This window comes from Vulpes vulpes, chromosome 2 (genome assembly GCF_048418805.1).
Source record: "Vulpes vulpes isolate BD-2025 chromosome 2, VulVul3, whole genome shotgun sequence".
Lineage (NCBI taxonomy): Eukaryota > Metazoa > Chordata > Mammalia > Carnivora > Canidae > Vulpes > Vulpes vulpes.
This window is the reverse complement of record NC_132781.1, coordinates 90,855,397-90,881,181: the sequence shown is the minus strand read 5'-3', so window position 1 is coordinate 90,881,181 and position 25,785 is coordinate 90,855,397. Positions and strand designations below refer to the sequence as shown.

Genomic DNA, 25,785 nt, shown 5'->3' with positions numbered 1-25,785 from the left:
CTCCAGATTTTCCCAGAGTGGAGCCACTGATTCTTGAAAGTTCTAGGGCTTAAGTCCTGCTGGTTGTAAGAACTTGTGAAATCCGGCTTCTCTGATATTCAAAGCCAAGTGCTATGGGGGATTCATCTTTCCTGTTCAGGGTCTCTATTGTGATATTCTGTTTCTCAGCCCTCTCTCTGCCCACAGACCTCTTTATCCCATGGATAGCCCACTATCCATTTAGGTCCCTACAGCATCTCTACCCTTCCTACTCTCTTCAATGTATCCTTTTCTCCATGTTTAGTTGTGGAGTTTGTTCTGCCAGTCTTTGGGTCTTTTTTTTTTCTGGGTTATTTGTACTGATGCATTATCTAGTTATGTCTGTGGGGTGAGGTGAGTTCAGAATCCTACTCTGCCATCTTCCCTTCACTATTGAGAAGCTCAATAGTGTCTTCTCTCTCAACATTTTAAGTTCAAAATCATGTTTTTTAAAAAATTATCCCAAAAGATCTTAGTTTATGGCTATAATTGCATCCATCAGAGCTCTCTGAATTCTAATGGTTTTTTTTGTAGTTATTTTCTGTCTGTCCCTTTAGGTCTGTCTTACTGAGGATGCCTCCTTGGACTACTCAACTTGGTCTTCCTATTTGAAGTTACTTAGTCCCAATAGATGACTTATTATAATTCTGTGCCTGTTTATGAATATGACTTTCCTTAGCACATCATAGTCCTATATAGAGATCTCTTGAACAGTAACTAAAAGATTTGCTTTTGTCCTCATTATTATCAGTTTCTGTTTTTATGGATGCTGTGTCCTCTCAAATTTCAAAGAGAATAAAAAATATAGATTTAAAACTTCTATTTCTTAAATAATACTTTCAGAAGAGAAACATTTACACTTTGAAGATGGTTTTCCATTTTCGCTTTGAGTTCATATTTTTCTGATGAGAAGTAATCATTGAAATCATTTCTATCTGTGTAATTTGGCATTCTCTTTGTCTACTTTTAAGATTTTCCTTTTTTTAACTTGGTTTTCAACATTTCACTCTGATGTGTGTGGGCCTGATTATATCATAATATATATATTTATATACATATATATTATATAAGTTGATATATATAATCAGTTTAGGGTTTTCTGAACATCTTGAGTATGAAGATTTACCAATTTTGAGAAATTTTCAGCTATTTTTTCAACTACTTTTTCTATCACTTTCTTTCTCTCTTTTCCTTATGGGAATGTGATTACATGTTAGATATATGATAGTATCCCAAATATTCCTCAGTCCCTCTTCATTTCTAAAATCATTCTTTTCTTGTCTTTAGATAGGTATTTTCTTTTTTTTTTTTTTAAGATTTTATTTATTCATGAGAGACACAGAGAGAGGCAGAGACACAGGCAGAGGGAGAAGCAGGCTCCATGCAGGGAGCCTGATGTGGGACTTGATCCAGGGACTCCAGGATCATGCCCTGAGTCAAAGGTAGATGTTCAACCACTGAGCCACTCAGGCATCCCTAGATAGGTATTTTCTTTTCTTTTTTTTTTTTTCCCTAGATAGGTATTTTCTACTGATGTATCTTCAAATGGTCTCTTTCTGCTGTTTTATCCAATTTGCTAGGCAAGAAGCCAGGAGACAAGAATCTTACATGGAACTCCTTTCTTCTTCTAAGAATCACCTTCTCTCAAGAATCTACTTATTCTTGGTTGCTTTCCAGTGTTGATATTTGTATTTTGTTCAGGGTTTGTAGTTTTTATGTGTGGCAGGGTCTGTCCAATAGGAACTTGCTTTGCTATACCAGAAACAGAGCTTGGGACTTTAGATATGATATGATTCCTCAAACTGTCACTCATCTGATGGCGAATTGTTGAGACATTTCATGTATAGCAGAATCCATTCATTCTTAAAAAGTCAGAACTATATTATTTTCTGTTAAGAGTAGAGTTGCTTTTTTTCATAAAATTTGAAATGTTTATACTTAAATATTTCAGGCCTTGAGAAAAGGAAAAATGAAGTATTTAATTTATTGTAGTAATGATTTACCAGTTTCAAAGTCAGTTTTCCTGTGCAAAATCAATAGGAAGCTACAGCTGCAGAAATTATCCACCATTATGCCTGAGAAATGTGCAAGTCACTGTGTGTGCTCCAGTCATCATCTTGGTGATCTGTGGACTTTAGAAAGATAATAATTGTAAAAATGAATTTATAGAAACAAATACTGAAATTAATGCATTTCCCCCCTTATATTACATTGTAGAAAGTAGCACATGCTCTGGAAATTGAGAACAAAGTCCTTCAGGAACAACTGAAACAGGCTTTACAGGTAAATGACATTATGTTCTTTTAAAATTGTTACCAAGTGAAGGAAATACCTGTAAGTAACTTTTAAATGAATAAATTTAACCTTGAAAACTAATAGGTCTGTGTATTGTACTGTTTTGCCAGATTTAAAGTATATTCATTTTATGTACTAGGAATATATTAATAAAATTTACTATTCATTCTTCTTCAAACAATAAAATAGAAAATTAAGCTTTCATCATCAAATAAAGTAAATATATTTCAAACTGATACACTCTTATATGTAAAACAATGCAGGCATTCCAGGTCAATTAAACTAGGATGTTGGTTTTTACTGCTCTTTATCAAATTCCTGTTAAATGATTAAATGGAAATGGAAAAAGTTAGAAACATTTTCATAAGTGGGTACACAAAAGCGTAATTATTTGCATATTAACTTGCCTTTGGAAAAATGCAAGATAATACAAAAATTTATTAAAGATATAATTCCAAAATGTGGCTGAGGACAAAGTAGATATAAGAAAAGCAATGAAAGAGGCTGGGAAAATGGCAGAATAGGAGGATCGTACACACATCTCCTTTTGCAGCTATAGCTGAATAGCACTCCTATCAGCATAAATAACCTGGAAAAAAACCTGAAGGCTGGAAGAACAAATGCCACAATTAAAGGTAGAGAAGAGACCACCTTAAAGAGGGTAGAAAGGGTGAGGACATGGCAGGGAGCTAAATTTGCTTGCAGGACTATCCCAGGAGGCAGGGACACTGTGGGTAAAGAGACTGAGGGAAGAGAAACAGACTGTTACACTGTGGATCCCGCACGTAGAAGATGAATCCCCATAACATTAGGCTTTGGAAACAAGAGGCTCCAAATTTTGTGAGTTCTTACAAGTAGCAGGACTTAAAGCCTGGAATTTAAAAAACTAGCAAGCTGGCTCTGAGAATGCCCAGAGTGTTTTTAGGAAGCTGAGTCTTGTCCTTAATGAGACAGCACAATAAACCGTGGAGATACAGAATAGGAGTGGCAGTTTGAAAAAATCATGGAGTATATGGGAGGGAGAGTTATTTAATCATCTCAGAACTCAGAGTGGTGAGAATCAAAGGGAAACCCCTCCAGGGACAAAGGAGGTGGAGGGTGTCATCTTCCTTCCCCACCTTCCAGCAAAAACATGGAGCCACCTGTAGGAACCAGAATTTACTACCTAACTTGCTTACACTAAGCCCCACCCTCTCACCCCTCAGCAGATCCAAACTTCCCAGTTACAGTTGCCTCAGTCCCAGGGCTGTAGGTCCCTTTCCCCAGACTACTCATGCAGACTTCACAAATACCTCCGCTCTTCACCTACTTATTTTGGTCCTCTTGGTTCTGGCAGTGGTGGCAGGCTCTATGGAAACTCAAGTGTAACCTTGTGAAAATTTTGTGCCCTTTATCCCTGGGATGCAAGGGTGGTTCAACATTCATAAAACAGACACTGTGATCACATCAATTAAAAAAAAAAAGACAAGAACCATATGATTCTCTCAATTGATGCAGAGAAAGCATTTGACAAAATACAGCATCCATTCTTGATTAAAACTCTTCAAAGTGTAGGGATAGAGGGACCATTCCTCAATATCATAAAAGCCATTTATGAAAAGCCCATAACGAATATCATTCTAATGGGGTAATGGGGAAAAAACTGAAAACTTTTCCCCCAAGATCAGGAACAAGACAGGGATGTCCATTCTCACCGCTGTTGTTCAACATAGTACTAGAAGTCCCAGCCTCAGCAATCAGACAACAAAAAGAAATAAAAGACATTCAAATTGGCAAAAAAGAAATCAAACGGTCCCTCTTCACAGATGACATGACACTGTATATAGAAAAGCCAGACTCCACCCCAAGATTGCTAGAACTCATACAGCAATTCAGCAATGTGGCAGGATACAAAATCAATGCCCAGAAATCAATGGCATTTCTATACACTAACAATGAGAAATGGAGAAAGAGAAATTAAGAAATCAATCCTATTTACAATTGCACCCAAAAACATAAGATACTCAGGAATAAATTCAACCAAAGAGGTAAAGGATCTACTATCTAAAAACTACAAAAACACTTCTGAAACCAATTGAGGAAGATGCAGAGAGATGGAAAAACATTCTGTGCTTATGGATTGGAGGAATAAATATTGTGAAAATGTTTATGCTGCCCAGGGCAATTTACACATTCAATGCCATCCCTATCAAAATACCATGGACTTTCTTCACAGAGTTGGAAAAAATAATCTTAAGATTTGTATGGAATCAGAAAAGACCCTGAAAAGCCAGAGGAATGCTGAAAAAGAAAACCAAAGCTGGGGGCATCACAATGCCTGACTTCAAGCTGTATTACAAAGCTGTGATCATCAAGACAGTGTGGTACTGGCACAAAAACTGACACATATGTCAATGGAACAGAATAGAGAACCCAGAAATGGACCCTCAACTGTATGGACAATGAATCTTTGACAAAGCAGGAAAGAATATCCACTGGAAAAAGGTCAGTCTCTTCAATAAATGGTGTTGAGAAAATTGGACATCCACATGCAGAAGAATGAAGAAGAATTCTTACCAATAGTAAGAATATGGTGTAAGAGACTATTCTCTTACACCATACACAAAGATAAACTCAAAATAGTTGAATGATCTAAATTTAAGAAAAGAATCCATCAAAATCCTAGAGGAGAACACAGGCAACAATTTTTTGAACTTGGCCACAGCGTTTTTTTGCAAGACACATCTATGAAGGCAAGGGAAACGAAAGCAAAAATGAATTATTGGGACTTCATCAAGATAAAAAGCTTCTGCACAGCAAAAGAAAGAGTCCACAAAACTAAAAGACAACCTACAGAATGGGAGAAGATATTCACAAATGACATATCAGATAAAGGGCTAGTATCCAAGATCTATAAAGAACTTATCAAACTCATCACCCCAGAAATAATCCAGTTATGAAATGGGCAGAAGACATGAACAGACTTTCTCCAAAGAAGACCTACACATGACCAACAATCACATGAAAAAAATGCTCCACATAACTTGTCATCAGGGAAATACAAATCAAAACCATAATGAAGTACAACCTTACACCAGTGAGAATGGCTAAAAATAACAAGACAGGAAACCACAAATGTCAGAGAAGATGTGGAGAAAGGGCAACCCTCTTGCACTGTTGGTGGGAATGTAGCTACTCTGGAAAACAGTGTGGAGGTTCCTCAAGAAGTTAAAAATAGAGCTACCCTATGACCCAGCAATTACACTACTGAGTATTTACCCAAAGATACAAATGTAGTGATCCAAAGGGCATCTGCACACCAATGTTCATAGCAGGATGTCCACAATAGCCAAACTCTGGAAGAAGCCATGTTGTCCTTCAACAGAGGAATGAATAAAAATGTGGTATATATAAATATACACAATGGAGCCATCAGAAAGGATAAATACCATTTGCTTCACTGTGGATGAAACTGGAGGGTATTATGCTGAGTGAAATAAGCCAATCAGAGAAGGACAATCATCATATGGTTTCACTCTCATGCAGAATATAAGAAATAGTGAAAGGGACTATAAGGGAAAAGAGGTGAAACTGAGGGGGAAAAAATTAGAGAGGAAGACAAACCATAAGAGGTTCCTAACTGGGAAACAAACGAAGGGTTGCAGAAGGGGAGGTGGGTGGGGGGATAGGGTGACTGGATGATGGGCACTAAAGAGGGCATGGGATGAGCACTGGATGTTATATGTTGGCAAATTTAAAGAAAAAACAATTGTGTGCCATACCCATGCACTACAGGTCCCAGTAACACTGGGCAGGTCTCATTTTACAAGTAGACTGGAATGCACCTTGTAAAATGTGCTTCACCACATCCACATCAGGGAACTAAATACTGTCAACAATAGGCAGATAATCTCTGCAGATGACTTGAGTGAAGGAAAAAGTGCCTACTACACAACAGCAGAGCACATGCAACACATAAGAGATACCCCCTGAGCATCAGTTTCTTGGGACAGGGACACTGCACTTCAGGCAGTACAGTATCTCTTCTTCATAAGTCCATTTTTAAGAGCAGGAGATGCAGTTGACTTTCCTAAGACACAGAAACAGAGGGGGTTAGGCAAAATGAGACAGGAATATATCTCAAATTAAAGAATAGGACAAAACCATATGAAGAGACCTAAGCAAAACAGATATAAGTATTATATCTCATAGAGAAATTAGAGTAATGATTAGAATGATCCTCACTGGACTTGAGAAAAGAGTATAAGACATCAGTGAGACTTAAGAAAGAGGTTAAAGAAAAGAACCAAGCAGAGACAAAAAAAAAAAAAAAGAAACATGATAATTGAAGTTAAAAATACAGATGATGTAATAAATAGCAGGCTAGAGGAATCAGAGGAATAAATTAATGACCCAGAATACAAAATAATAGAAACTAATCAAGCTGAGCAAGTTAGAGAAAAAAAAATATGCAAAATGAGAATAGACTTAAGGAACTCAGCGACTCCATCAAGCATAATAATATTCACAGTATAAGGATCCCAGAGGAAGGACAGACAAATTTATTTGAAGAAATAATAGCTGAAAACTTCCCTGATCTGGGGAAGGAAACAAATATTCAGAGCCAGGAGGCACAGAGATCCCCCAACCAAATCAACCCAAGATGGTCCACACCAAGACACATGGTAATCAAAATGGCAAAAAGTGTTGACAAGGAAAAAATTTTAAAAGCAAGAGAGGAGATGGGGAGATGCTAGAATAGGAGGACCTTAGACCTCATCTCATGAATACAACTAGATAACTATCACATTATCCTAAATCCCCCGGAATTAATCTGAAGACTGACAAGTTACACAACAAAAGGAAGAAGCCAAATCAAAGAAGATAGGAAGTGCAGAGATGTGCTTTGAGGGAGAAACAGAGCCTGGCTGTGGCAGAGGGGAAGGAGCTGGGGTCACTGAGAATGGCATTCTGTGGAATGCAAAGGATAATGTCTTCCCAAAGTCACTGGGTTGGAAAACAAAAGAGGCTGAATTTCCTGAGTTCTTGCAGCCAGCACAGCTTAAAACCTGCAGTTTTAAAGGTCAGCAAGCTTGGCTGGGATAGAGCCTAGAGGGCAGTGTGCTGCACTTGGAGGGAAGGCAGACAGATATCTTGGGGACATACAGCATGGAAACAGTGATCTGAAGAGTGTCTGGGGCACACAGTGAGGATTATTTGCTTTTCTCAGAGCATGTCTCTGGGAGGCAGCATTCACTGAGATACCCTCTGGGAACAAAGAGCTGGTTGCTAGTTCCCTGCCTCATCCTTCAGCATAAATACAGAGCCACCTACAGGAAGTAGTGCAATGTGGACACTGGTGGCCTAATTGCTTACACTAAGCCTTACTCCCTTATACTCCTGTGGACCTGCCCTTCTCGGTCATGCTTACCTCAGTCCCAGGCAGTTGGCTCCTCCCCTAGAAGATCAGCACGAAGCCCTGTTGACACTACATCTCCCAACCAGTGAGATTTGCAGGACCTCAGTTCCAGCTGAGGTGGTGACAGGTCTCCTTTCACAAGCAGATCAGAGTATGCCTCATTAAAACTCACCACATTCAGGCTAGGAGCCAAAACTGCCAACTGTAAGCAAAGAAAGCTTCTGTGATGACTGACCTAAAGGGTAAAGTAGCCAGAACATAACAGCAGAGCACCTGCAACACACACTGTAGGCACTCCCTGAAGCTCTAGGCCCTGGGCACTACATGACCTCTTCCTCATGTGGCCATTACTTTCAGGAGAGGGAAACATAACTGGATTTTCTAACACACAGGAGACACAGTCTTAGAAAAAATAATACAGAGAAATTTATTCCAAATTAAAGAAGAACATAAGGTTTTGGCCAGAGATCTAAATGAAGGAGATATAGGTAACATGCCTGATGAAGAGTTTAAAGCAATGATCATTAGGATACTCACTGGGCTTGAGAAAAGGAACACATCAGTGAGACCCTTACCACAGAGAGAAAAGTATTAATCAGAGATGAAAAGTGTAATAAGTGAGGTTAGAAAGATGCTTGATGCAATAAACAGTAGGCTGGAAGAAGCAGAGGAATAAGTGACTCAGAAGACAAAATAATAGCAATGATGCTGAAGAAAAGAGAGAATTATGCAAAGTGAGAATAGACTTAGGGGACTCAGTAACTCCATCAAATGTTATAACATTCTAATTATAGGAGTTCCAGAAGAAGAGAGAGGAAAGGCAGTAGAAAATTTATTTGAAGAAATCCTCACTGAAAACTGCTCAATCTAGGGAAGAAAACAATCACCCAGATTCAGGATGCATAGAGATTTCATATCAAAATCAACAGAAGCAGGCTGATACCAAGACATATTGTAATTATATTTACAAAATGTAGTGATAAAGAAAAGAAAAATCTTAAAAGCAGCAGGGCAAAAGAAATCCATAACTTACATGGGAAAACCCATAAGGCTAGCAGGATATTTTTCATAGAAACTTGGCAAGCTAGGGATACCTGAGTGGCTCAGCAGTTGAGTGTCTGCCTTTGGCTCAGGAAGTGGTCTCAGGTCCTGGGATCGAGTCTCACAACAGGCTCCCAATGGGGAGCCTACTTCTTCCCCTGCCTGTGTCTCTGCCTCTCTCTTTGTATCTCTCCTGTATAAATAAATTTAAAAAATGTTTAAAAAATAAAAAAAAAAGAATCTTGGCAAACCAGAGGAGAGCAACATGCTATATTCAACATGCTGATTGGAAAAAATCGGCAGCCAGGAATACTCTGTCCAGGAAGACTATCATTCAGAATAGGAGGAGAGATAAAGAATTTCACAAGCAAAAACTAAGGGAGTTAATGATCACTAAGCCAGCTTTGCAAGAAATATTAAAGGGGACTCTCGGAACACCTGGGTGGCTCAGTGGTTGAGCACCTACCTTAGGCCCAGAGTGTGATCCTGGAGTCCTGGGATCAAGTCCTACAAAGGGTTCCATGCATGGAGCTTTCTTCTCTCTCTGCCTGTGTCTCTGCCTCTCTCTCTCTCTCTCTCTCTATCTATCTATCTCATGTCTCTCATGAAGAAATAATTTAAAAAAAAATAAAGGGAACTCTCAGTGGAAAGGAGGGATCAAAAGTGACACTATAAAGGCAGGAAACGCAAAAGGAGTAAAAATATTTCTATAACGAATCAGTCACATAACTCACAGAAAAAGGATGTAAAATATAACAGATATAGCTAAAACATGGAGCACTGAGAAGAGAATGGAAAAGAACTTAAATGACCATCAACTTAATATAGACTGCTATTTGCATGAGACGTTATATACAAACCTAATGGTAGCCATATATCAAAACCCAACAAATATGCAAATAATAAAGACAAAGGAATCCAAATATATCACTAAAGAAAATCAGTAACCCAGAAAGACAAAGAATCAAAGAAAATCTTCAGAAACAACCACAAAACGAGTAATAAAATGACATAAATACTTATCTATCAATAGTTACTTTGAATGTAAGTAGACTAAATCAAAGATATAGGGTGTCAGAATGGCTATAAAGACAAGACCCACGATACTATATGCTGCCTACAAGAGACCCATTTTAGACCTAGATATCTGCACTTTGAGTAGATGAAGAAATATTTATCATTTAATTGTATGTCAAAAGAAAGAGTAGCAAGACTTATATCAGACAAAATAGACTTTAAAACAAAGACTAGCAAGAGACAATGGAGGACACTGTAATAAAGACGAGAATCCAACAAGAAGATGCAACAATTTTAAATATTTATGCACCAATCATGGGAACACCCAAATACATAAAATAATTAGTAACAAACATATAGGAACTAATCAATAATGGTACAATAATAGTAGAGAACTTAACACCCCTCTTACATCAATGGATAGATCGTCTAAGCAGAAAATCAACAGGCAAACGAATTCTCTGAAAATCCCACAGCTTAATAGAGAATAATGGGGAGCTTTTTCTCTATGGTCAGGAACAAGACAAGGATGTCCATCAACTCTTGCCACTTTTATTCAGCATAGTAGTGGAAGTGTTATCCATAGCAATCAGAGGACAAAAAGAAATACGAGGCATCCAAATTGTCAAAGAAGAAGTTTTGCTTCCATCTGTTTGCAGATGACATGATACTATATATAGAAAACCTGAAAGATTCTACTAAAAAAAATTCTGGAACTGACAGATGAATTCAGTAAGGTCACAGGATACAAAATCAATGTACAGAAATCTATTGCATTTCTACACACCAATAACTAATGAGGCAGTGGAAAAAGCAATTAAGAAAATAAAAATCTCTAGATACATCAAATGTTGGTGAGGATGTGTAGAAAATGGAACCCCGGTGCACTCATTGGTGGTGGAAATGCAAACTGGTGCAGCCATTGTGGAAGACAGTATGGCAGTTCCTCAGAATATTTAAAATAGAATTACTCTGTGATCCAGGAATCACACTACTGGGTATTTTACACAAATAACACAAAAACACAAATTCAAAGGGATATATGAATCTCTCTTTTTATTGCAGCATTATTTATATTAGCCAAACTATGAAAGCACTCCAAATGTTCACTGATAGATTAATGGATAAAGAAGATGTTACATATATAATGCAATATTAGTCAGCCCTAAAAAGGAACAGACTCTTTCCATTTGCAACATTGTGGATGGAGTTAGAGATTATAATGCTAAGCAAAATAAGCCAGTCAGAAAAAGACAGTTACAATTTCTCTCATGTGTGGAATTAAAGGAACAAAACAAATAGGGGCACCTGGGTGGCTCAGTCAGTTAAGCGTTTGCCTTTGGCTCAGTTGATGATCCAGGACCCTTGGATCTGCCCCATGTTGGGCTTTTTACCGAGTGGGGAGCCTGTTTGTCTCTCTCCCTCTAACTCTCCCCTTTGCTTGTGTTCTCTCTCTCTCTTTCTCAAATAAGTAAATCTTTAAAAGAAGAAAACAAAAGAAAAAAGAGAGACAAACCAAGAAACAGACTTTAGAGAATAAAGAGATCATTACCAGAGGGAAGGTGGGTGGGAAGATGTGTGAAATAGTTAAAGGGGATTAAGAGAATACTTATCTTGATTAGCACTGAGTAATATATGGTACTGTTAAATCACCATTTTGTACACCTGAAACTCATATAACACTGTACGTTAACTATATTGGAGTTAAAATGTAAAGAAATGAAAAGAAAAAAAAGCAATAGGTTTCCTTTTTATTCAAAACAACGATTTAGAAACCATAATACAAATGATTGTATTTATTTGTTTGTTTATTTAACTTATTTAAATTTAATTAGTTAACATATAGTGTAGCATTATTTTTTTTTTAAAGATTTTGTTTATTTATTCATAGAGACACAGGAAGAGAGAGAGAGAGAGAGAGAGAGAGAGAGAGAGAGAGGCAGAGACACAGACAGAGGGAGAAGCAGGCTCCATGCAGGAAGCCTAACGTGGGACTCAATGCTGGGCTTCCAGGATCACACCCCAGGCTGCAGGTGGCGCTAAACCTCTGCGCCACCGGGGCTGCCCAAGTGTAGCATTAGTTTTAGTTGTAGAGTTCAGTTATTCATCTGTTGCATATAACACCCAGTGTTCATTACATGAAATGCCCTCTTTAATGCCCATTGCCAAGTTACCTCATCCCCCAACCAGCAACTGTTTTTTCCCTATAGTTAAGAGTCTCTTATAGTTTGTCTCTGATTACATCTTATTTTGCCCCACCCTTCCCCTATGATCCTCTGTGCTGTTTCTTATATTCCATATATGAGTGAAACTATATGATAATTGTCTTTATCTGATTTCACTTAGCATAATACCCTCCAGTTCTAACCACGTCATTGTAAATCGTAAGATTTCATCCTTTTTGTTGGCTGAGTAACATTCCATTTTGTGTGTGTGTGTGTGTGTGTGTGTGTGTGTGTGTGTGTGTATCTCACATCTTCTTTATCCATCTGTCATTGGACATCTTGGCTAGTTCCATTATTTGGCTATTGTGGACATTGCTGTAATAAACATTGGGGTACAAGTGCCCCTTCAGAATACAACGTTTGTATTCTTTGGGTAAATATCTAGTAGTGCAATTGTTGAATCATAGGGTAGTTCTGTAATTTAGGAACCTCCATACTCTTTTCCAGAGTGGCAGTACCAGCTTGCATTCCCACCAAACAGTGTAAGAGGGTGCCCTTCTCTCTACACCTTCACCAACATTTGTTGTTTCCAGACCTGTTAATTTCAGGCATTCTGACAGGTATAAAGTGGTATCTCATTGTGGTTTTGGCTCATATTTCCCTGATGCTGAGTGATGTTGAACATTTTTTTCATGTGTAAAGATGATTCTATTTAAAATAATGGAGTAGCATATTTGACAAAATATAGTTATTTTATGAAGAAAAGCATACTTTACTGAGGGATATAGATGAACAGTGAAGAAATAGAAATTTATATTTTTGGTTTTGAAAGTTCAGTATCATAAACATTTCAAATTTCTATTTTTTCCATATGATACACAGATTCAAGGCAATTTCTAGATATAAATGGAATTATTTTTTAGCTTAACAGAAGTATTACAGGTTATATTGAGATAAGAAAATGGTGACTATACAAAAGAATAAGGATTTGGTCATTCAAAAATTAACATGTAATATAACACTATAATAACACAGTAAAACAATGTGGTTCTGGATGAAAAATCCAGAAACAGATTCAAGTGAATGTAATAATTTAGTATTTTATAAATTTAGTTATTGAAATTTTTTTATAGAAAGACAAAATGGTCACAAAAAGTAAACTATTATGAAAAAGTATTTCTTAAGTAATAGTTTATGACATACACTAAGATAAGTTGCAGTTTGATGTAAGATCCAAAATTAATAAGTGAAGGTTTTAGAAGAAACACTGGGTAACAGTTATATGGTCTTGGCTAGAGCAAGGTTTTCTAAATATATTGCAAAGGAATATTGCAATATAAAGTATATTAATATATTAAATATATTAAAATATATTGCAATATATTTATAAATTTTGTACTGTACAAAAATCATGAGATATAAAGATGAATGAAAATTCTTTACAAAATGTTTTATATGAAGATCTTTTACAAATCTATAAGAAAATAGATACAAACAGGCTTTCCCCAAATAGATACAAACAGGCAGATCATAACTTAAAAACACACAAGGGCAATAAATGCATATGAATATATTCAGCTTCACTAGTTATCAAATAAATGCAATTAAAAATAACAGTGCAATAGACTTTTTGTTACCTACCATTTCAGTAAAAATCTTAGGATAGAGATGTCTAATATTTGTGGATAAATGCTGAAATGAGTAATCTTTTACATGATACTATTACAATGAATTAATACTGTTCTCAAAGAAAATGTATAGCAAAAGTTTGGGGATAATATAGGCTTTTCATTGAATTATTGAACTTACAAAAATTATCAAGAAAAGAGTTTACAGTGATTTTGTACAAGTATGTATAATATAAAAAATTAAATAGCAAAAAATTTTACATTACCAATATATAGCCCTAATAAGAAATTTGCTAAATAAAAGTATACTATTAAATGTATTTTACTAGCAATTCTGATTTAGATGTACATTTATTGTCATTGAAACATAAGACATTATTTAATAAAAAGAACATATCATGTATGTATAGTAGGATCCCATATAGATGAAAATTTTAAAAATACATGCATGCACTGGTTTTATTTAGAAATAATGAAAAAGCATATATATCAAATGTTAACAGTGAGTTTTCTGTTTGTGGTAAGATTATTTGTGAACTTTATTTTTGTTGATCTAAGTAAAAAGTTATTAAAACTGGCATTTAAAAAAATTATATTCCAGACTAAATAAATTATTTTTCACATTTTATTATTTGATATTATAGATATTAATTAGCCTGGTTATATTCTATCACCTTTTCTAATTATGCCTTTTATTAACTTTTAGTGTGCCTCTATAATAATTGGAGCTTTAAAAAAATAATAGAGGAACTTCCTGAGATATTAAAATAGCCCTCAAAGTGGAAGATATTTCTTCAGTTTTTAATTTTAATTATAGATTAGTTAAACTATGGATTGTACTTACTATATAATAAGTCACTAAAAATAAAGTTGAGAGATAATGTGGGCATGAGTATATTTTTATTCCTGAAAGTTGTAATATTGATAAAAAAAATGTCACACATAATGCTTGATAAACTGTTACTTTTCTAAAAACAGGAAGCTGAAAGAGCTAAGCAGCAACTTAACTGTTTCCTAAATCAAGGGAAAGAATTACTTAAAAGTGAAGGGAAGACCAAGACAACAATGGAAATGGGTATTAGTAAAATGAAAGTCGAAGACTTAAAACATATACCATTGGAGAAAGAAACAAGGAAATCACTAGGTACAAATTCAGGTAGACAAAAGACAAATTTTAAAATCCAAGAACATCCACAGGTAAGGAAATTACCAAAATAGAAAAAACAGTAGAAGATAGAAAAACAGTAATACGTGCTATAAGAGTTTATTTCTTATATTGTTTATTTGTGTATATTATTAAAAATATGCTGTATTTTTTTTGCTTGGACTTTTTGCCTTTTACTTTTGGTAATAGCAATTCATTGTCTTGAATACAAATTTATAAATTAGATATATATTGGTTTTGAATGATGATTTAAACTCCTGATATTTGAGAGCCAGAAAAAAAAAATAGTTCATAGACTAAAGATATTTTGCTTTAAACAAAATTAAATATAAATGAAAAACTGTGGGAAAACATTTTCAAATTTTTCTTTTTACTGAAGTACAGTTGACATGCAACGTTGTATTAGTTCACATGTAAAACAATGATTTGTTGAGTATGTATGTAATGTTTTGCTCACTGCAAGAGTAGCTATTTCCTGTTGGGGGAAAATTCTTTTTTTTTTTTGGAAAATTCTTTAAAAATCATTGATTTTTGTTTCTGTTGTGCAGAGGATTCAGAAGTTTTCTGTGAACATTCAGATTTATTAATCTATGGAAGAAAAAATTAGTCTATACATAAGCAACTTTATTGACAAGTAATGGAAAGAATTCAAGAAGTAAAGCAAAACTGTTGAGAACATACTTTAGCTTGTCCTTGTTCTAGCAGGATAGCTTTATCATTCATTTCTTAAATAGTATTTTATATTGTTTTTAGTATTTTATATTCTTGAGTGTCCTTCCATCTTGTTTGCAGGAGAGTTTATGTGTATTAGTGATAGCACAGTAAAACTGGCAAATGAGAGATGAATAAGGTAAAAGTAAAGGCCAATATTTTAGCTTTTTAAAAGAGACTGTCATCTTGCAGTATTTTTATTCTTAATTTAATCTTTTTTGTATATATATATATATATATATATATTAAAGTTTTTATTTAAATTCCAATAAGTTAACATATAGTGTAATGTTAATTTCAAGTGTACAATGTAGTGATTTAACCCTTACATATAATAATGGTGCTCATTGTAACAAGTGCATCCTTAATCCCCAACACTTAACCCATTGTATATAATTTTAATTGTAAATTACATCAGTTTCTTCTTGGAAAGATAAAAAATGGAAAAAATTGCTCTTAGTGAAAGAGAAATTATTAAGGTTATTAGGATTTTTTGTTTGTTTTTTGCCCTGAATTGAATATAAAACCTTTTTTTTTTTTTTTTTTTTTTTAGAGATGCAGGCTTTTGTGAACTAGTTTAAGACAAAGATAAAATGTGGTAGTACAATTGAAAATGTACTAGTCAGGAGGGAAGGCAAGATGGCAGAAGAGTTGGGGACCTCATTTCATCTGGTCCTTTGAATTTAGCTAGATAACTATTGAATCATTCTGAACACCTATGAATTCAACATGAGATGTAAGGAAAGAATTACTGGAACTCTACAAATAGAAAAGCACCACTTTTTGCAAGGTAGAAGGTGTAGAGAAGTGAGTCTGAGGGGATATTCAGAAGATAAACGGTGGGAGGAGAAAGCCTCCATAAGCAGGCTACTGGAAAGTGAAATAGCCCCTGAGCACAAAATTGGAACCTTTAGAAATCTGCTTCAGTGACAGACGTCCCTGCCTGAAAGGTGCTCAGGTGGTGAAGCAGGGCAGAATCCCAGGTGGGACAGTGTGGTCTCAGGATCCCTGGGATCACAGAAAGAACAGGGTGCCTGAGGCAGCAGCATTATCAAGCATTGGAGTGGGGAAATCCTTTACCCTATGGTCACTGCATGACCTTGAGAAAACCTCTTACTTTTCTGAGCCTGTTTCTTCACTTATAAAATGGGATGTTAGGGATGCTTTGAGGCACGCATGCAATAATTACAAATTTTTCATACCTACTTCCAGGTTCTTAATTCTTTTCACCATCCAGTCCCCAAATTGCCTCAATCTGATATCCTAGTTGGGTATTCTACTGTCTTCACTCATAGGCTGACACCTTGATCATGGTGCATCACCATAAGCCCTGCCTCCCAGCCCTTGACTCCTCTGGAGAGCTCTCCTTCCATAAGGTCTAAGGTCAGCAAGCCCAGGAGGGGGCTCTCAGCTCGTTTAGCCATAAACCCCAAACCACAGCATGACTGGGCAACTGCTCTCCATGCAGGGGCACCACAAAGAGCAGAAATGGTCGACCCTTTGCCTTCCCCAGTGGGGTAGCACAGGTGTCCATATGATTGGGCACTGGGCAACTGCTCTCTGTGTGGGGTTCCTGCAAATGGCAGGAATGCAGTGACCCTCTGTCTTCCCCAGGGAGGAATTTGCAGGTATATACCACAGGAGTCTGCAGAATTTGGCACATATCCAAGTGAAGACTGCTTATCCCTGAGGGTTTACTGAAGAGAGGGGGCTGTGATTTTTCAGCTCTGGGGCTCGATATCTGGGTTTGGCTATTTTTATTCTCATCCTATAAAGATATGTGGAAATACTCCAGGGAACAAAAGCCACATGGAGCAACCAGAAGCAGCTTACACTGAGCCCTGCCCCTTGGCAAGAGGCGGTGCAACTCTGCCCAGGCAAAGACACCAGAGTAATAGCACAGCATGCCCCTCTCTCAGAAGACCAGCTAGAATAACAGGCAAATACCAAGTTTATGCAACACAGAGGACTGCAAAACTCCAGCGCTTGGGGAAAATGGTATCTAGAATTTAAGTTTTTTTTTTCTCATGATTTGTTTATCTTTCAGCTTAAACTTTTCCATTTCTTTTTCTTTTTCCCTTTTCAACTAGTTTCTTATTTAATCAACGCTTTTTTAAGTCTTTTCTTAAACTTTCATCTTTACATCTATATTTTAGAGCTATATTCTTCATTTTTGGCTTCCTTTCACTATATTCAATTTTTATTTTTGTATATAACTATTGTTTTCTTTACAATTTTTGGACTTAGTGTCTTCTAACAAACAGATCAAAATACACCCAGGACCAAGTGGATCACTCTGTTTTGTCCACCTGGGAGATTATATTCTCTCTAGGAAGAAAAGAAAAGGCCAGAAGGTATATATGAGAAATAGCAGCTGAGAACTTCCATAATCTGGGGATGGAAACAGACATTCAAGTCCAAGAGGTGGAGAGAACCCCTCCTCAAAATCAATAAAAATAGATCAATACCAACATATAATAGTGACACTGCTTGAAAGTTTCAGAGACAAAGAGAAAATCCTGAAACCAGCTCAAGACAAGAGCTAGTTAACCTATAGGGAAAGAAACATTAGGCTGGCAGCAGAACTATCTACAGAGACCTGGCAGGCCAGAAAATGCTGGCATCATATATTCAGGGTACTAAATGTGAAAAAGATGCAGCCAAGAATACTTTATCTGTCATTCAGAATGGAAAGAGAGATAAAGAGCTTCCAGGACAAACAGAAACTAAAGAATTTGTGATCACTAAGCCAACCATGCAAGAAATATTACAGGGGAACCTTTAAGAGAGAGACCAAAAGTAACATAGACTAGAAAGAAACAGACAATATGCAGAAACAGGTATTTTTACAGGTAATACAATGGTAGTATATTCATATCTTTCCATAGTTACTCTGAATGTAAATGGGCTAAAGGCTCTAGTCAAAAGACACAGGGTGTAAGATTGAATAAAAGAGCAGAACCCATCCATATGCTATCTACAAGAGATTCATTATAGACCTAAAGACATCTCCAGATTGAAAGTGAGGAAGTGGAGAACCATGTACCATGATAATAGACATCAAAATAAAGCTGGGGTAGTGATCTTATAGGAGTATCAAATAAGTTAGATTTTAAACCAGACTATAGTAAGGGATGAAGAGGACATTATATCATACTTAAAGGGTCTTTCCAACAAGAAGATTTATAATTGTTACTATAAATATTTATGCTCCTAACTTGGGAGAAGCCAATTATATAAACCAATTAATAACCAAATTAAATAAACACATTCATAATACAATAATAGTAGCGGACTTCAACAACCCACTTAGAGCAATGAACAGATCACCTAAGCAGAAGATCAACAAAGAAATGAGGGCTTTGAATGACACACTGGACCAGATGTAGTTCATGATATATACAGGTCATTCCATCCTAAAGCAACAGAATACACATTCTTCTTGAGTGCACACGGAACATTCTCCAGAATAGATCATGTACTGGGTCACAAATTGAGTGTCAATCAGTACCAAAAGATTTGGATTATTCCCTGCATATTTTCAGACCAGAATGCTTTGAAACTTGAACTTCACAGGGGGATATTTGGAAGGAATTTAAATACATAGAGGTTAAAGAGCATCCTACTAAGGAATGCATAGGTCAACCAGGAAATTAATGAAGAATTTAAAAAACTCATGGAAACAATGAAAATGAAAACACAACTGTTCAAAACCTTTGGGATACAGCAAAGGTGGTCCTAAGAAGGAAGTATTTAGCAATACAAGCCTTCCTGAAGAAATAAGAGAGTTTTCAAATACACAAGCTACTTTACATCTAGAGGAGCTGTAGAAACAATAGCAAATAAAGCCTAAACCAAGTACGAGAGGAGAAATAATAAGGATTAGAGAATAACTCAATGAAATAGAAATCAGAAGAACAGTTTAACAGATCAAGGAAACTAGAAGCTGGTTCTTTGAAAGACTTTATAAGATTGATAACTCCCTAATCATACTTATCAAAAAGAAAAGAGAAAGGACTCAAATTAATAAAATCATGAATGAAAGAGATCATGACCAACATCAAGGAAATACAAACAATTTTAAGAACATATTATTAGCAACTGTATGCCAAAAGATTAGACAATCTTGAAGAAATGGGTGCATTCCTGGAAACTTATAAAATACCAAAACTGAAACAGGAATAAATAGAAAACCTGAACAGACCCATAATCAGCAAGGAAATTGAAGCAGTCATCACAATATTCCAAGAAACAAGAGTCCGGGGGCAGATGGCTTCCCAGGGGAATTCCACCAAACATTTAAGGAAGAAATAATACCTGTTATTATATGTAAAGAAAACTGTTTCAAATAATAGAGATAGAAAGAAAACCTCCAAACTCATTCTATGAGTCCAGCATTACCTTGATCCCAAAAATCAAAGACCCCATCAAAAAGGAGAATTACAGACGAATATCCCTAATGAACATGGATGACAAAATACTCACCAAGATACTAACCAATAGAATCCAGCAGCACATTAAAAGGACCATTCACCACAACCAAATGGGATTTATTTCTGGGCTGAAAGTGTGGTTCAACACTCACAAATCAATCAATGTGATACATCACATTATGAAAAGAAAGGAGAAGAACCACATGATCTTCTCAATTGTTGTAGAAAAAGCATTTGACAAAATACAGCATCCTTTCTTGATTAAAACTTTACAGTAGGGATAGAGGGAACATACATCAATATCATAAAAACTCTATACAAAAAGTCCACAGTGAATATCTTCTCAGTGGGGAAAAACTGAGAACTTTTCCCCTTAGGTAAGGAACATAGGGATACCTACTTTCTCTCACTACTATTGTTCAACATAGTACTGGACGTCCTAGCTTTAGCAGACAACAAAAATAAATAAAAGCCATTCAAATTGGCAAAGAAATCAGACTCTCACTCTTCCCAGATGACATGTTGCTTTATGTGGAAAACCCAGAAGACTCCACCCCAGAATTGCTAGAACTCATACCGCAATTTGGCAGCATGGCAGGATATAAACTCAATGCACAGAAATCAGTTGCATTTCTATACACTAATAGAAGAAAGAGAAATTAAGGAGTTGATCCCATTTAGAATTGCACCAAATACCATAAGATACCTAGGAATAAACCTAACCAAAGATGTAAAAGATCTATACTCTAAAAACTACAGAACACTTAGGAAGGAAATTAAGGAAGACACAAAGAAATGGAAAAATGTTCCATGCTCATGGACTTGAAGACTAAATATTGCTAAAATGTCTATGCTTCCCAGAGGAATCTACACATTCAGAGCAATCTCTATCCAAATACAATCAAAATTTTGGCAGAGCTGGAACAAATAATCTTAAGATTTGTATAGAACCACAAAAGACTCTGAATAGGGAGAGGAATGTTGAGAAAGAAAACCAAAGCTGGTGTCAGCACAATGCCAGACTTCAAGCTATATTACAGAGCTGCAGTCATCAAGACAGTATGGTACTGGCACAAAAACAGACACAAAGATCAAAGGAAGAGAATAGAGAACCCAGAAATGGACCCTCAACTCTATGGTCAATGAATCTTTGACAAAGCAGGAAAGAATATCCAGTGGGAAAAAGGCAGTGTCTTCAACAAATCATGTTGGGAAAATTGGACAGCCGCATGTGGAAGATGAAACTGGACTGTTTTCATACACCATCCACAAAGATAAACTCAAAATGGATGAAAGACCTAAAGATGAGACAAATCCATCAAAATCCTAGAGGAAAACACAGGCAGAAATCTTTATGACCTCAGCCATAGCAAATTCCTGCCAGACACATCTATGAAGGCAAAGGAACCAAAAGCAAAAATGAACTATTGGGACTTCATCAAGATAAAAAGCTTCTGCACAGCAAAGGAAATAGTCAACAAAACTTGAGGCAACCTATGGAATGGGAGAAGATATTTGCAAATGACATATCAGATAAAGGGTAGTATCAAAGATATAAAGAACTAATCAAACTCAGCACCCAGAAAACAAATAATCCAGTCAAGAACTGGGCAGAAGACATGAACAGACATTTCTCCAGAGAAGGCATACAAATGGCTGACAGACAAATGAAAAAAAATGCTCCACATCACTTGCCATCAGGGAAATACAAATCAAAATCACAATGATATACCACCTCACACCAGTCAGAATGGCTAAAATTAACAAGACAAGAAAGAACAAATATTGGTAAGGATGTGGAGAAAGGGAAACCCTCTTATACTGTTGACAGGAATGCAATCTGGTACAGCCACTCAAAAGAGGAGTATGGACATTCCTCAAGAAGTTGAAAATAGAGCTGCCCTATGACCCTGCAATTGCACTATTGGGTATTTACCCCAAAGATACAAATTTAGTGATCTGAAGGGGCACATGCATCCCAATTTTCATAGAAGCAATGTCTATAATAGCCAAACTGTGGAAAAAACTGAGAAGTTCATTAATAGATGAATGAATAAAGAAGTGACATACAAGGGAATATATAGATGAATATTTACCATTTACATCAACATGGATAGAACTGGAGGGTATTAAGTGGGGGGAAATAAGTCAATCAGAGAAAGACAATTATCATATAGTTTAAATCATATGTGGAATATAAAAAACGGCACAGAGAATCTAGAGAAAGAGGGAAAACTGAATGGGTTGTTATCAGGGAGAGAAACCATGAGAGATTCTTAACTGTAGGAAATATACTGAAGGTCATTGGAGGGGAGTTTGGTGGAGGGATTGGGTAACTGGTTGTTGGGCATTAAGGAGGGCACATGATGTGATGAGCACTGGATGTTGTATGCAACTGATAAATTATTGAACACTATTTGTATATCTCAAACTAATGTACTTGATATATGTTGGCTAATTGAATTTAAATAAAAAAATGTGCTAGTCATTCTATATCCTCTATCATTATAAAATATGCTGGCCATTTTATGTATATGTGATAATCATTTACACAATAAGTAATGAGTAAGATAGGTATTAGCATCCTCATTTTGAAGATGAAACTGGAGCTTAAAAAATTAACTATGTAACATCATAGTAATGTTGAATTAGACTTCAAACCAAGGTCTTTCTGGCTTCACAATCATCTCAGGATATCTTTGCTTCTCTATGTGGCTGCATTCACTTTGTGTTTTTTTATTTCTCAAGGTTTACCCCCTAAATCCAAAATAAAGATTGTCTTCTATGACAAGTTAATAGAAAATGTTAGGTTAAAGTGTAAGATGAAATTGAAAGAACAACTTCATTACCTGAAGAATTTTATCAGGTAACTTAATCATTTTTACATGGGCAAGTGATTTTTATTCTTACTGGTTTTATAAATAAATCTATACACACCTCTCTTCTTATGTATTCAGTTTAACACTCATTATAAAAACATTTACTAAATGCTAGTTATTTACATTGATGCTGTATATAATATCATTTATTTGGATTGGCCTGTTCTGGTAAAAATGAAACAGGAATCATTCCTGAAGATTTTGATGAAATGCACGTTGTTCATAGTCACTGTCTCCATGTTCTTATAGTAATTCTTCACTTAACTGTAATCTTTTTTCCACCAACTGCTATATTAAAACTATTTTTGCCAAGGTCACAACAAATCTACTTCATCTTATTCTGAAGGATGCTTTATAGTTTTATCTCATTTATCCTCTTAGCAAAACTTGATCATTTTTGACCCTTTATTTCTTTTTAATGTAGTTTGCATTTTGTTTTATTTCTTTGTTTTATTTTCTGAAGGGTTCTTTTTTTCAAATTTAAGTTATATTAACATAGAGTGTATTGTTAGTTTCAGAGGTAGAGTGAAGTGATTCATCAGTTTTGTATAACATCCAGTGCTTATTCCATCATGTGCCCTCCTTAATGTCCCCCATCCACCTTCCACTCCAGCAACCCTCGGTTTGTTACCTTGTTACCGGTGGTTAAGAGTCTCTTATTGTTTGTCTCCTTCTCTGATTTCATCTTGTTTCCCCCCACCTGCTGAGCTTGTTTCCATTAGTAACCAGAATCACACTGTAGGTATTGTTCTTTGATGGAGATGTTCTCAGCCTAGTACATTCTTTTTATCCATTATATATTCCAAATAATTAGTGTCACTATTTGGGTTGCTTTATTTTGTTATAATTATGCCCACTTTGTGCACAAACTTGAGCATGGGGGGTTGGAATTTGAGGGGAAGAGTGTCAGTTTGAGTCCTTATTGATCTGAGGTAAAGGTGTGTTGACTTGATATCAAGCAGTGGCTGGAAGTGCATGTTGACTCAGGCAAGAGGGAAGCTGGACAGAGGATTTGGGACCCACAGGCTGATGGCATCATGGCATTGTGTGTGATGGGGACATGGCTGGTTTTGCTTCTGGTCATGAATTCCTTTAACTTTTTTTTTTTCTTAGAAACGCTATCTATCTTTCTATTCTGAATGAGAGCCTTGATGTATAGTCTTCTTTGCTGCAGATTTTTCCTTTTAACACTTTGAATATATCATGCCCCTTTCTTCTGGCCTGTAAAGTTTCTGCTAAAAAATCCACTGATAGTCTTATGGGGTTTCCCTTATATGTAACTTTCTCTTGCTGCTTTAAAATTTTTAAATTTTAAATTTCTCTTTTTATCACTACTTTTGGCCATCTTACTTACTTTATGTAAGTCTTGGTGAAGACCTCTTTAAGTTGGTTTTGTTGGGGGCTCTGTGTGCCTCCTGGATTTGGATATTGTTTCCTTCCCCAAATTCAGGAAGTTTTTAGCTATTATTTCTTCAAACAAATCTGCCCCCTTTTGTCTCTCTTTTCCTTCTGGGATCCCTAACATGTAACTGTTATTATGCTTGACGTGTCACTGAGTTCCCTGGGTCTATTCTCATTTTGTGTGTTTTTCTTCCCTCATATCTACTTAGCTTGATTACTTTTCATTACTCTGTCCTCCAGGTTGCTGATCCGTTCTACTTCTTTTTGTTTACTACTTATTCCAGATAATCTATTTTTTATTTCATTTAGTGAGTTTATTGTTTCCAATTGTTTCTTTTTTTAGATCTCATCTCTTTGTGGAAAGTCTCATCGAAGTCCTGCACTCCTTTCTCAAATCAAGCAAGTATCTTTATGAGTATTACTTTAAAATCACCATCAGGCATATTACTTATTTTCATTTTGTTTAGGTCTTTGCTATGATTTTGTTCCATTATTTCTTTTGGGATGTATTCCTCTGTTTCCTCATTTTGTCTATTGCTGTGTCTGTTTATATGTGTTAGGAAAGTCAGCTTTGTCTCCCACACTTGAAAGTAGTGGCTTTATGAAGAAGACTCTTGTGCCCCACAGTGCACAGTTTCCTTTTGTCCAGAAAATGATGCTTCAGGGATGTCTCCTATGTGTGTTGCTATAGGGATGTCCTACTATTGTGGCCAAGCTGTATTTACCTTCAGTCCAGTCTGCCATAGTTCTCTGCCTGTTATGGGTACCTGTGGTGTTAATGGGCCAGTCCAGGGCTGCCTTGTGCTTGAGTTGAGTCAGACCAGGTGTTTGCCAAAGATGAAGTAGCACAAAATTGCAGGGTATTTTCTCTGTGTTGTCCTCTGAGAAGGTTTTATTGGTGGGTGGGGCCTGCAGTCAGACCAGCTGCCTACCTCCAGCCCACTGCTGGGTTTGCAGTCAGACTGGTGTGGTTATCTTCCTTTCTTCCTGGAGCAAGACTCACTTGGAGTGATGTTGGCCCTTTTCTGGGATGCTTGCCCACTGCCAGGCTTGTAGCACTGCTTTATTGGATCTTGCCAAGAGCATGTTGGAGGGGGGTGGATCCATTTCACTGTGGCTTCTTGTCCATGCCTGGCTACAGAGAGTCTGTTCTGCCAGTCTTTGTGTGGCTTCCTGGGTTATTAATGCTGATGTGAGTGTTCTATAGGTGGTCACATCAAGGAAAATGAGCCCAAGGTCCTCCTACTCCACCATCTTCCTAGCAGCTTCTCTGCATTTTGTTTTAGAGATAGAATAATTATTTGGTTTTCTCTATGTTTTTCTGGTACTATGTTTTGGTCTCCTCCTTGGTGTCTGTTATTTAACTCTTGGTATTTCTCTGGGTTTTCTGTCCTGGATTCTCTTTTTATTCCCCATATTCTTTCTGAGCATGTATTATATATATTTATGGTTTCAAGTGAAAAATAAATCTTATCTCTTTAGCGTAGATATCACCTAATTTCCTGACCTATTATCTATCAGCCCAACTGAATTTACCTACTAGATTGGTCCACAGCATCTAGAATTCATCATGTCCTAAAATAAACTAATTACTTTCTTAGACTGATGCTTCTCCTAGTAGTCACAATTTTCTG

General features: G+C 36.3%; 1 protein-coding gene across 1 annotated transcript in view; it reads left to right on the top strand.

The window, feature by feature from the left end:
- The window catches only part of CCDC7 (coiled-coil domain containing 7), a 116,450-nt gene extending 91,884 nt beyond the window's left edge, over nt 1-24,566 (top strand). The window contains exons 14-16 of the mRNA XM_026000785.1: nt 2,236-2,301; nt 14,541-14,759; nt 24,495-24,566. Of these exons, the coding sequence (XP_025856570.1) occupies nt 2,236-2,301; nt 14,541-14,759; nt 24,495-24,566 (357 nt within the window). The remainder of the gene's footprint in view (nt 1-2,235; nt 2,302-14,540; nt 14,760-24,494) is intronic.
- Nucleotides 24,567-25,785: the final 1,219 nt, after the last annotated feature.